The sequence below is a fragment of the Dermacentor albipictus genome, chromosome 5 (assembly GCF_038994185.2).
Source record: "Dermacentor albipictus isolate Rhodes 1998 colony chromosome 5, USDA_Dalb.pri_finalv2, whole genome shotgun sequence".
Taxonomy (NCBI): Eukaryota; Metazoa; Arthropoda; class Arachnida; order Ixodida; family Ixodidae; genus Dermacentor; species Dermacentor albipictus.
This window is the reverse complement of record NC_091825.1, coordinates 88,302,614-88,315,970: the sequence shown is the minus strand read 5'-3', so window position 1 is coordinate 88,315,970 and position 13,357 is coordinate 88,302,614. Positions and strand designations below refer to the sequence as shown.

Below are 13,357 nucleotides of genomic sequence, written 5' to 3'. Positions count from 1 at the left end.
CTCTATTCTCTTGGACAAACGCTCTTATTATGGTTTAACTGGCTCGCTGCAAGAACTGATTTCTAATTACTTAATCGTACTCAGACTGTATCTATTTCAGGCGTGCTTTCTGACACCAAGACGATCAACATAGGGGTCCCACAAGGCTATGTTAGGCCCTCTCCTATTCCTCATCAACACATGACCTATCAGACTGTTTGTCAACACACACCGAATGCTTACTATACGCTGATGACACCACCATTTTCACTTCAGATAACTCCATTCCGGCCTTAACTTCCCAGATAAACAGTGATTTGCAGAGCGTTACTATTTGGTACCATAAAAATAAGCTTGCTATTAATCCATCTGAGACAAAGTTTGTTATTTTCAGTTCTAGGTTTGAAAACAATGTAACTTCCTCCCGGTGTATGCCAATAGCTATGCAATATATACATCTAATCAATGCGCATTTCTCGGTTCGAACTTCACTGTTTTTAAACTTTAATGCGCACATTAATCAAATAAAAAGGAAAACAGCCTACGGCATTTGTGTTCTTAACGAAGCTCGTCAATATTTCGCGCTCCGTACTCTAACTTCGCTCTATTTTGCGTTCATTCATTGTCATGTGACCTATTGTATGGAGTCATGAGGCTTTACATATAAAACTTACTTACGCCCACTAGAACATATCCAACCAGTCACTCCGTTTTTATTACCAACAGGACATATCGCGCTCACTCGACTCCACTGTATTCCTTATTAAATATCCTTCCTATTTGAAATATTATTTTTAAAATCTATTATGGCCTACCGCATCATGCGTAATCCAAGTCTTCTTTATATTATAGGAAAGAAATTTACTACTAACTCTAATAATACAATAATAATATTTTACTGCCTAGGACTCGCACTGAAGCTTACGGACAAAATACTGTAAGCTTCAGTGCCATCAAAGTGTGGAATAATCTAACTTTGGAGGCTAAAACCTCGTCCTCATTAATTATTTTCAAACGTTCAGTTCGCCTGTTCATAAGTGAGTAGTCAGTCTATATGGCGATCGTTGTCATTCCTTCTTTCTCCTCTCCAGTGAATTTCGTGTATTCTTATTTATGTTCATTAAGTATCTTCTTGTGGTGTGATTTATTAGTGTTCAATTTTTATTGATTGCATATGTGACCTTCGCTTATTTACTCACTTATTTACATGTGTTATTCAATTTTGATTAGTTCTTCTGTTCGTTACTTCCTATTCTTGCAAACTCCCTGTATTTGTATGAATTGTTTGCTTGTATTTCGTAATTGATTCTGTTTCCTTGTATTGCATGCCTACAATTCGCTAATTGCTTCTGTTATTTTGTACTATTTTATGCATATTTTAACTAGAGGTCCCATTGCAGTGTTCACACTCAGGGGCCTATTTCTGTATATCTTTCTCCATATGTAGCCCACCCCATGTGACGTTCAATAAACTCAAAGCTCAAACGCTGGGGGGTCCCTCTGCCGGAAAGTTTTATATCTCACCAAATTTCTCTTACGCCGATGGTGGGTGTGCGGTCAGAGAAAAAGGCTTGGACATGGTCACAGATGCATTTTCCACATCGGGAGGATGCAAGATTGTCTAGAATGAGGTCACGTGAGACGTGGTCGAAGGCCCCCTTGTGGTCCAACGCCAGAATTGTTCTTATTTGAGCTTTACTCGGACCACCCACATCATCCTCCTTAAGTTGTAGGAGTATGTCCTGCGCAGAGACAAACCTGGTCGATAGCTGAATAAGGCATTGGGGAACATTTGGTTCGCTTCGAGGTAATGCTGGAGGCGCACTAGAACTACGTGCTCGAAGAGTTTGCCGATACACGAAGTCAGGGAAATGCGTCTGAGATTTTGGAGGGACAGTGGTTTCTCGGATTTCGGAATTAAGGTAATATCGGCGAGTCGCCATTCCTGTGGAAGCGTTCCGTTTTTCCAATTGTCGTTGTAGTATGCAGTGAGTTGCTGTATGGCCTGATCGTGTAAGTTGCGTAGTAGTGCATAGTGAAGGCCGTCTGCTTTGGGCGCCGTGTTACGTCTTATGCCTTGTAGGGCTACCCTTACTTCTGTCAAGCATGTGCTTGACATCGGCCATAATTTCTTCCTTCGTTTCTTTTTTTTGCATCTCCACTTTAAAAACAGTCGCCATTTCCTTTATCATTTCGCACACCTCTTGTTTGGTGCAGTGATTGGGAGGGAGTTTCTCAGTTGCGAGTGTGGGTGCCTGGGTGAGTGGAATCGTCTGTGCAGGAGATAGTTTGTTTTGTTTGTTTGTTTGTTTGTTTGCGGTGTGAACGGAGGTGGAGGAAAGAGGGGAAAACGGCGCTGAACAACTCACAGTTGTCATTTTCTCCGTTGTCACTTTCCTGGTGTGCTGGTCGGGCGTTTTCGTCCACGCGGCCTGAAGTTCTTTCGGTAGCTGTTCCTGCTGCGTCTGGCTGCGGCTCCCACATCGGCTGCGACCACGTGGTTGCTTCTGGTCCTTGGACGGTCTGCGGCCCCTGGACCTACTGTGAATTTGCATGGGACTGGCTGTGTCCCCGGGATCAGTTGCGGGGACGACCACCTGTTGCACCAGTAGTGGTAGGTGCCGCAACGTTGAATATCGTCACCTTGCTGGACTTCTTGTCGTACTGGAGTAGTTGCTGCGCCATTTTCTGCTGCTCTCAGAACACGTGCCTCTTGTTAAAGGGTTTTCGTTGCCTCACTGGACATCGGGAGCCAGTGGCGGGTATTCTCCGCCACAATGGAAACATTTCAGCGCGTAATCATATCCTTCGGAGGGGTTGGAATTTCCGCATTCAGTACACCGGGGTTTATCCGGGGTTGGGTAAACATCCGCTCGATGACCCGTGGAGAGGCACACGCAGCACAGCTGCTGCCAGGGTTTATGAATGTAGCACCTGTATTGTGCTCCGTAATAGTAGGTGTGCCGGGAAACCCGAATGCCAGAGAACGCGATGATGGCCGTGACTGAATTTCCCATCATTCTTGCATGCCGGACCTGAGCCATCGGGGATCGGATGTTCGTCATCAGCGTTGTCGGCGTGGTGTTCTTTTCTATGCTGGATATGGCTCCTTTGCAGGAGGCATCTGGAGCAGCCACATAGCCCTGAACCTCGTACTGCTTGTTTTCCAGGCATATAGACTTGATCTGCTGCAGTCTTGCCGCTAGTTCTTCGTCTGGTGTGCTGACCACTGCGACGTTCCGCTTGCGGCGTCTGTGGATTGTTAGCTGGTGCAGCGTGGTCTATGTAGAGAGCTGTGGCCACTCATGCTAGAACACATTCTGTGGGAGTGTCCTGAACATAATGTTCAGAGACAGTCCCTGGCGTTCGTTCTAGCGCACCTTGACAATAGACCATTGTCAGTTGAAACGATTTTCACATGTCGCCAACAGAAGATATCGCAGCTGAAAGCGACGAAGGGACTACTTTGGTTTTTGAAATTTTTGAAAGAGACGCGCTTGGACAAGCGGCTGTGACAGTCATGTCACGTACCACGCAAGAGTGACGGACTGTAACTGACGATGTGTGTGTTGTGCTGTGTGCTCTCTCTCTCTTTCCTCCCCATACTTCATCCCCACATCCCGCTCCCATGTGTAGGGTAGCAAATCGATTGAGCTAAACTGGTTAACCTCCCTGCCTTTCATTCTACACTTTTTCGTTCCTTCCTTCCACCGAATATCATATCGAAGTCATATCGAATCACATGTGTTAACAACTGAAGAAGACAGTGTTCAGTCACCTCCACTATCACAATTATTCTCTATCTTTCAAGGTTAGCTGCAACGAAAATTTGGACAGCGTAAAAATTGTACGGTGTAGACGTAGAGAAGCCTCAGTGCAAAATTTCATGTTAGAAATACGAGCGGGAGCGTCTTGAACAGCTCGCAAGAACAGTCGCTTTTGATACTGGAACTGGGAAAAAGAAAACGCCGCCATTACGCTCGCCGGAAGTGACGCATGACTAGAGCGCGTGGCTCCTCGGCAAGGCCTCCAAGACAAGGCGGTTTCTGCGGTGGCACGCGGCGCGCAGGAGCTATCTCTGAGGGGGTGTACTCGGACTTACGCCGACAACTACCAGGTGCACACGTCATTGGCTTACGTGATGTTTAAAGACTGCTAAAAAAAAGACTTGCCGCATTGCCAGTCCTGCGGCTTTGCCAAGATAGCATCAGTGCGACTATCCTTTCATAAAAAAAATGCTCAAGTAATATTTCGCTGCACTTGTCCCCATCCGACTAAGAGGCGATACTCATCGTTAAAACATGAACAGAGTGACAGCGTTTACTTACCTCGTTGATGCTGGTGATATCCATTTTGTAGTACATGGGCAGGAACACGAAAGCCGCCACAAGGACAGCCAGGCTGGAAGATATAGCACCAGTCCAGATGGTCGAGCCGCGCAGAAACACTTCCGACGGAAGTCCGAGGATAGCGATGGAAGAGAGGAAGCTGGCCATCATCGACATGGACACCGGCAGCCAGCTGAGCTCCCTATTTCCAGTCAGGAAGTGTTTGTTGGACTTTGCCCGGCGGTCGTGCCATGCGAAGAACACGCCGATGCCGGCAGACAGCACCAGGAAACCGACGAGCACGACGTAGTCCAGCACGGCAAAGTGAGCGGCCGCCATCTTGTAGTTCGCTTGTGGTGACAGTTTTGCTGCGTTCTTTAGCAAATGGCGTGCCTTAAGGAGGCTGTTGTGTAAGCAGACCCTATTTCACGCTCTGTCTATGTGCTTTCGCCGTCTGTCACTCAAGAACTGATTCTTTTTACCCCGTCCGGCCCTGAAGTTCCCGATGAGTGCGTTCTTGGGGATGCTTTATTCGTGAGACTTCGCCTCCGTTTTCACTCGGTCTGCATACGCGCCGACCAGCCTTAATATACAGCGATGACTTCACTACTGTTATTCCGATTCGGCCTAACCCGCGCGTATTTCAGTGACTATTCAGTAATCTCTCCAGCTCCTTTCGCTGTTCTTTCCACCTAGAAAGAGTTCGCTGTTGGGTGCTCCAGCCTTACTTCCCTTATGATCTGGCGCATTCGCGTGTAGTCTCAGTGGCTCCCTTTACCTTTTCTCCAATGTCTTGGTATAGAGGCCGGCCTTACCCTTTCACTGTCCTGTTTGGAACTCCTTGCTTACTGTCTCGGTGGTCTTGTTGTAATCTCGCGGCTGCCTTCTGCGTTCGCGGGATTTTATGCCTAGATTTCGTCTAGAGTGCCACTATCTCAGGAAGGGGTGTCTTGGACTATTGCCGTTGCTCGGCGATTCCTTCTGCATACATTAGCGCCGAGCCGTGCGCGTATCTCGAGTCATTCGTGTTCCCGGAGCTTTTGTTTATCTCAGTTGCCTAGGTAGCTGAGCGAATCGACCTCCTTCGCTTGTCTTAACCCTCGCGTTTTCGCGACTCTGTTAATTAAGTGTCACTTCCCCTTGCTTCCTGCGTTTGGTCCTTTGCGCCTTCGCCTGTTATTGTGCGTCTTCAAAGGCGGGCGCCTTTCTAGTCACAGGCTCCAGACTTTCACTGTGTGGGTTTCTGCAGGGTTGTCAACGCTATCGCTTCCTGTTCTCTTATCTGTTTCTTTTTTCGCAGTCAGGATACAAGCGTTCGCAGCTTAGTTTTCAGTGTAAGCAACTCAATGTTCCACGTTACTCTGATGCCACAAAGCAGCAGACGATCCACTACCATTCCCACCAGACTCACGGTTGCGTAGCGATTAGCCTGGACACAATTTGTTCTTCTTTTAGCTTCGACCAAATGGCAGTAATGTTGGAACCGCCACTCCGTCCACACTTTGTTCACACAGTAGCCACCAGTGACAATGTTTTCGGATGACTTGTCGTGAAGTCCAACATGAGTTCTCGATCAACTGAAACAACAACAAAGCGTAGATTTTGAGAAGGCGTGAACATTTCTTAGGCAAAATGGGTTGAATACTGTTCTGCGCTGTTCTGCGCTGTTCTGCACCGTTTACTGCGCTGTGTTTTGCACTGTGTTCTACACTGTGTTCAGCACTTTAGTTTGCACTGTGCTCAAACAGTTTTCGGGGCAAGGAAGTCAGGAAAAATTGGCATATTCTTTTATCTTCGGCGCCCTCTGGATTTCACAGGCGCTGTGCTTTGAGGAAGCTTACGCTTCACATTGTCATTCTCGTGTGTAGGCATTGAGTGCGACAAATTTTTAACGGAGTCTGTTATTCAGAAACCTTTGTAGCCAAGTGCACATATCTAACAGCGTGTTTGTGATAAATCTGAAAAAGACGCGTGCACTAAAAGAAAGAATATGCATGAATAGCGGAAAATAATGCTTGCGTGCAGTGGATGCCCGCTAACTGCTGAGGCTGGGTCCAGGGACAAACACCACAAAACAGAAAGTGCATATAATAGCCGGGATGCCGACAGACCAGCCTATAAATTACGAACAGTTAATCGTGGGCGCTAAGTTGCGCAGGCCACTTGTGCAGCCTCTTTCCGAAGAAGGAGTGCACGCATTTCTTTAAACATAATGTGCCGTATGCAAATCGCGTGGTCAAAAAAAAAGAAAACTAATAATTGTGCTGCAACCATCGACAATAAATTTCAATGTAAGCGAGTATACCCGAACGCTTCTAGAAAGCTACTCGCTTTAGCAAATGAATGTAACGCTTAAAGACGCAAATTTGTTGCGGCGAGAATATTTAGGAAGCGTTTCTTGATGTTGCGCAATTCGGTAGAAAACAGTTATTAACCAGCAGATGCGTAGCGGTGCATTGTAGGTGGCTGTACGCATGCAAGCCGACTCGTGATGTGTGTGCCTTGTATCCAGCGGCGCGAGCGAGGACGTGGAAGCCTACTGCCATCCTCCTTTCCCGCTGCCGCCACACCGGTAGAGGGCAGTGGGAGTGAAGGAGGGCGCTGTCCTTCTCGAGCGCTCCAGCACAGAATGTAAACCGCCCAAAACCCGCTCCCGCGATGGTACGTGCATCTAAAAAAGCTTTTACTACTAGGCGTTCGGCGACGAATGACCTGTGCAGATCGGTTGCTGGAGGGCAGCTAGCTGCCCTGTGCATCGGTGCCTTTGGATCAGGGGATGAAAATCCGACCGCCGGGCAATGGGAGGGAAAGAGATAAGAAGAAGGCAGGGAGGTTAACCAGAATCACGTCCGGTTGGCTACCCTACACAGGGGGAATGGGAAAGGGGGAAAACAAAGATAACAGGGAGAGAGAGGAGGGAAGGAAATTGCAGTGAGTTCGATGACGTGTGTGGCCTTACAGAAATTGCATTGATAGTCACAAATGGTCGCACGCCGGGCAATGACTGTGAAAACGGGCTAGGGAGCCAAAGAAAGCTATTCGCTTAAAAAAAAGGGGAAAGAAATTCGTAAGCACTGTGTACCATTGGCCGCCTGCTTCCGCCAATGATCCTTTCTAGATTATTAGTAGACATGCGTCTTACGAAACATTTCCGCGTAAGAGCAAATCGCAGCCAATACTGATGGTGGACATATTACCGGAGGCGACTTGCCAATGGCAAATAACACATACGAACAAAAAAGCTTTGTAAATTTGGCCTCTGGGTCCGTACACATAAGAAGCTCTTACACTGGAATGGTTCTCAAGAAAAAATTCCATTCAGTCCTGACACTGGACATATCATTAGCGAATGCGGCCGGCCAATGGCAAAGAGCATTTACTAACGAAAATATTTGTGAATTCGGCCCCTGATGTGTAATTAAGTGACCGATCACTGAATGTGCCACACAATGCATTGGCGTTCCAGGCACTTCTGTCCTGAAATACTTAATGGCGACCTCTTGATGGAAATTAATACGTTGAATGCCTATATATCTTGTGTTATATTTGAGAGATTTGTGTTTAATAATTATTGTCGACCTCGAGGTCCTTAATAATGGACATACCTTGTGCCTTGTCTGCCTTTAATTCAGCAGTCGCGGTAAGTTACCTGAAATAATGAAAGCGAAGAAAAAAATTATTTTGCGCGACTTCAAGATTTGCATGGCTGTACATTGGGAATCATGTTGTGCAAATAATATCTACCTCTTCGATTAGGGGATTTCTTATGGGAAACCATACGTCATCTTTTTTGCGACGCTCTGGAGCAGCTTAAAATATAGCACTGGCACGAGGAGCAGCTTCTTCGTCTGCTTTTTACTTTGAAAGGGAACTGTATGAAGACGGGTGATGGAGGGTAAGGGGGGCGCTCTAGAGGAAGCCGTTGGGAGACTAGACCGTAAACTGTATACTTCGTCGTAAAAGTGTAAAGTGGTGTGATTATAGCCGACATTTAGGGGCCATAAAGGATCCCGTAGGCAGGAAAATTACAACCAAGTTATACTCCAGCTAGTGTTTGTAACTCTGTTCCGCGAAGCTAGAACAAACCAACAATTGAATAAGTCAATAAAATCTTCCTTAGGTGTTTCATCCTTTAATGTTACAATGCCATACAAAGATTTTCTCTGCGTGGACGCGTCTTCCTGGATCAGACGATAGACCTCTTTACAAACTTAAGCTATTATAGTTCCCTTTTGAGTAGCAAGAAATTGCTTTTGCTAAAGAGAACAGAAAGCAGCCACGTACCTCCTTCTATTTTGTTTTTCAAACTGCAGTTCACGTGACCCAAGGAGCATTGCGACTGCATTGCCTCAATCGCTTGCCTTTCGCAATGGCCATTCCCCTAACTGATATGTATTGCACCATTGAGTTCAGTGACATGGTCGATTGACGTGGCGTCTCGCTCGTCGCAGCATAGTATACGCTCCGACACTGCGCGGCGTCTATGAAAGAAATACGAGCGACATATCTGATCGCGCCTCGTTTAGTAGCGTTTGGTTATGGTCCTGCTACACCTCGTGTAGTGAGCGCGTTATGCTTGACGCTTGTGACGAAGGTCCTTTGGCGTCAACGGGTGCTTGAGGTTGCGCCTTCGAAAAAGGCAACGTTTCGCAAATGCGGAAAGCGGCAGCGCAAGTGGCACTTGTGTTTGCGAAGGCGAGTGTTATGGCTTGAACGCCGTTCGCAACCTCACGCTGTCGCAAGAAGATCGCTTGTCACGTGTGCGACATGAGAGACCATCTCCTTCATTGACAGCATCCGGACAACCTTATCAGGTTTTCGTACGCGGGGTTCCGAACTTACGAGGACAAAAGGTTGCGAGGACGCGGGTGCTGCAACTGGGGCGCAGGCACACGTGCCGTTAGAAGAAAGCATGCAGTATACATGCACCATGCGTGCAAATAGGTGGGTATGCAAATCTTGTAGCCATGACATGTTACTACACTGGTCTGAAGAACCCTTTCCATAACAGATGCGTCGTGACATATTGCGTTTCTGTTGCCTGCTTGCCAGCTTCTGTGTTTGGCGTATATAGGACGTGTGCAGTTAGAAAAAATACAACATATAATCACTGGCCCCTTGGATATACTAAGCATAGCGACGGTTATATGTTATGTAAATAATGTTGTATTGCGTAATTTTTTCTACGTTCACTGAGAGAAAGCAATGAGGGTAACGAGATAACATGTCTCAGCCTGCGTGGTACTTCTGGCGTTATTGAACACCTGTACAGTAGATAGTAATTTCTACTGGGCCTTATACCAAATCTATGCGGCACATGCCCAGGTTCTGAATCGAAACGACATGTTAGGCTTGTATATTCAGTATAATAGAATTTTCTAGCAGTATATGCCGTGACTTTTTTTTTGTCTGTGACATTTGGGCATTTTGACATTTCTGCAGTTTTGCTTTGCCTTGTGTAGCGAATTGTCCAGTATAGCTTCAGGAGGATTAATGTTCTAGTCTAGTAGGGGTGCGTGAGGAACAGCAAAGTGAAGACAGCCTGCAGATTCGCAAACTGCTGGATTTTTTTTTCGTTCCGAAAGGTCATGATGGGCGCTCAGCATGGGCTTCGTGCACCAACCTTTCTTTAGATGGCGATAGTCTTTGTCAGAAAATTTTGTGCAAAACTTTATACTGAGAGGACGAGACAGTGTGGTCGGGAGTAGAATGTAAGTGTGTCTCAACAACTGTTATTTTCTAGGAACGAAACATGTGTCGCGAATCTATTGTTAGAGACGTCTCGCTCAAGAACCACTGAAACCTTGGTGCTTTCATGCACCGGTTCTCTCTATCTAGGTTCAAGATTCTAAGCTTAGTCGGTTGTAAAGTATCGAACGAAACTTTTTAGCTGAGCATTGGAAAGCCTCAGAAGCACTGTAAACGGTATCGAAATGAACCACGTAACATGTCATAAAGAAATATTATCCAACACGACCTTTTTTCACATCGATATCTTCTTTTGAAGCACATTAACCTTTATTACAGTTACAAGGAAAACATTATCTCCAGGGAATTTCTTTGACGAGGTGTGTTAACATGTCGGATCTGCAGGTAGGTCAGGCTCCGTGGAGATAATTTGACATCGCGATGTTGGAACTAGCGGTATTCGACCAACGCTTCAACTTCAATATATCGAAGTAAGGCCTGCAGGTTCACCGCGTACTTTACGACGCGCGAGTTCTATATCTATCTATCTATCTATCTATCTATCTATCTATCTATCTATCTATCTATCTATCTATCTATCTATCTATCTATCTATCTATCTATCTATCTATCTATCTATCTATCTATCTATCTATCTATCTATCTATCTATCTATCTATCTATCTATCTATCTATCTATCTATCTATCTATCTATCTATCTATCTATCTATCTATCTATCTATCTATCTATCTATCTATCTATCTATCTATCTATCTATCTATCTATCTATCTATCTATATATATATATATATATATATATATATATATATATATATATATATATATATATATATATATATATATATATATATATATATATATATATATATATATATACAGGCGTTTTACGTGCCAATGCCACCAAACCGTAGGACAATAAGTATGCCTCAGTGGGGGATTCCGGGTTAATTTTTACCACCTTGAGTTCTTAAGGGTGAACCTAATGCACGATACGTGAGCATTTTCGTATTCCGCCACCATCGGAATGTGGTCGCCGTGGCCGGAATCACACCCGCGACCTCAAGCTCAGCAGCGCAACACCGTAGCCCCTGGGGGTACCCCGGCGGGTCACTTCAGTGTATCTGGTTAACGCTGACGAGTTGCGCTTCATTACTGCAAACCAACATATTGTAGTTTATGGGTATCCTTTGTAGAAAGGACATTCGTTTGGTTTGGACAGGACGCTATAGTGGTACGTGCACTTATACGAGCCGTAAGAGAAACGCGATTGCGAGATACACCGTAACCAGCTTGCGTACTAATCCGGTAGGCTTGACACGTGGAGACTGAAGGCGAGGACCTCTGGTGAAAGTGCTGGTTTGTCATAGCAGACATTTAAGATGTGAAGTTGCTTGAAGTGATACAACGAATATAAATCGGCCCTCTTTTCTTTTCATCTCGGGAGCCCATCGTTCCTGCCTTTAAGGGCTTTGTGAAAATGCGTATGTGATCAACTGACACTTTAATTTTCTAGAAGGGCCCGTTTGCAATCGTCAAAATTAAGATGGTGAGAGTTTAATGCTTGTGTATTCTGCAGGAAGTCTGGGACCTGCGATAATGTTACGCAAGTTAATTAGCGTCCTGCTTTTATGCTATTTGAGTGCAAAACTGCAGCGCGATGTAGACGGCCACAATGTGCACTCGGTGATGTTGTCGTCAGTGTGCTTTACTCTATGTTATGTACCACTGATGTGCTATAATGTTGCACAGTACTGTGCATTACCTTTACAGAAATGCATTCTTGCACACCGCAGTGTATCGTTTCTCGCCATTTTCTGAGAATATTGTAAATAACATTCTACCACTTCAACTGTATTGCGTGTTTGTGGTCACCCACAGAAACAGATTCCCACGGGGTGCCAGTAAACGCGGTAAAATGACAGCCTGCTATAATGCAGATGCCCTGTGTGTACATAAAACTGTTGGTGGCAGGACCAAAACTTGGATATAGGAGTGGCCTTGCTAAGAGCTGTATATTGGGACATCTGCTAAGATAAACATTTCTTTCAGAATTGCGTTCAGCGCACAGCACTGAAGTGTGAGTTTTTATATAGGTGTAGAACATAATGCAAAGACGAGTTAGCTGTCGAGAGTCCTTAACGGCAAGATTGAGATATTTTTTTTGCTTTCACGGGGCAGTCATTTTGTCGAATCGTGTGACAGAATGAAATCTAATGAGCTTCATAGTTTGCCAGGTACCCCACACGCACACACGCAAAAAAAAGTTTTCTCATATTGACAAGCGCAGTTCGAGCTGCTCGAGTGACCACGAGTGATTCAGAGCTGTTTCAACAGTTTCAGTGGATATGAAATTAAGGGCAAACGAAGTGACATTTAGCATCGTGTTTTCTATACAACTAGTTCGGTAGGGTGAGTCCAGTGGCTATAGCGCCCTGGTGCTGTGGACGAGGTAATGGATTCAATTCCTGGCCGCGTATCAATGGGGGTGAAATTGAAGAACACTCTTGTACTTAAATTTAGGTGCTCAGTTAAGGAAACCCAGGGGGCCATAATTAATCCGGAGCCCTACACTACTGCCTGTCTCATATAGCACCAGAGTTGCTTTGGGACGTCACACCACACGAATCAACCAACAAATCGAACATGTACCAACGACGCCGGTTGATAATGTTAAAAAAAGCAATACGAAATAAAAAAGTACAAATAAAAGCATGGGCATACCTTGAGACTGACGACTGCTCCTGGCAGCTTCTTTATTTTCGGGGTCGATGGGTGCTCTCGATGGTTCCTCGCTCGACGCCTATGGAGCCGAGGTGGTGTCTGGGACGTCCCAGACGAACGAAGGTCGCTGACAGAACTAACGACCGAGTCGCACGAGCAACCGAATTGGCCACATCCTCCCGGCGCGCGACAAGGAGTCCGCGCCTCGAAAGAGGGGGGAGGGTAACGGGGCAAGGCCGACGCGATGGACCAAGGGACAGGTGTTGGTGCGCGCCTGTGGTCAGTCGCTATCGCCCGACCCGCCAGCGAGAAAGGAAAGAGCTTGCCAAAATGCCGCCAACAGCGCGGGGTCATTAGCGCACCGCAGGATGCCATATAAACAGTTGATAGCGGCGCGCACCCTGACCCTTTCCCGCCCTTCTTCGAGAGTCACCTGTGGGCTGTGCATAAAAAGAAAACAAGGATGCCAAGGAGATGCGACTCGACGGATAGCAATGTGCTGGGAAACGCGACGACACAGAGGGTTCCCTTTGTATGTCTTGTTTCCTTATTCGTGCCTGCAAAGTGTGCTTCAATCGTGAGTGCGCAAGAATCCGTTGCTCAGCTAACCAGTGTCCT

The 13,357-nt window shown here is 46.0% G+C and overlaps 1 protein-coding gene across 3 annotated transcripts in view; it reads right to left on the bottom strand.

Annotated features, from left to right (window-relative positions):
- Nucleotides 1-12,975, bottom strand: part of LOC135906851 (sodium-coupled monocarboxylate transporter 1-like) — an 80,300-nt gene extending 67,325 nt beyond the window's left edge. The window contains exons 1-4 of one of the 3 annotated variants that reach the window (XM_070538526.1): nt 12,740-12,975; nt 7,913-7,956; nt 7,020-7,169; nt 4,308-5,884 (exon numbers count right to left, since the gene is read on the bottom strand). In XM_070538526.1, the coding sequence (XP_070394627.1) occupies nt 4,308-4,646 (339 nt within the window). In that variant the 5' untranslated portion in view covers nt 4,647-5,884; nt 7,020-7,169; nt 7,913-7,956; nt 12,740-12,975. The remainder of the gene's footprint in view (nt 1-4,307; nt 5,885-7,019; nt 7,170-7,912; nt 7,957-12,739) is intronic. The other 2 variants (XM_065438457.2, XM_065438458.2) reach the window with 2 other exon arrangements.
- Nucleotides 12,976-13,357: the final 382 nt, after the last annotated feature.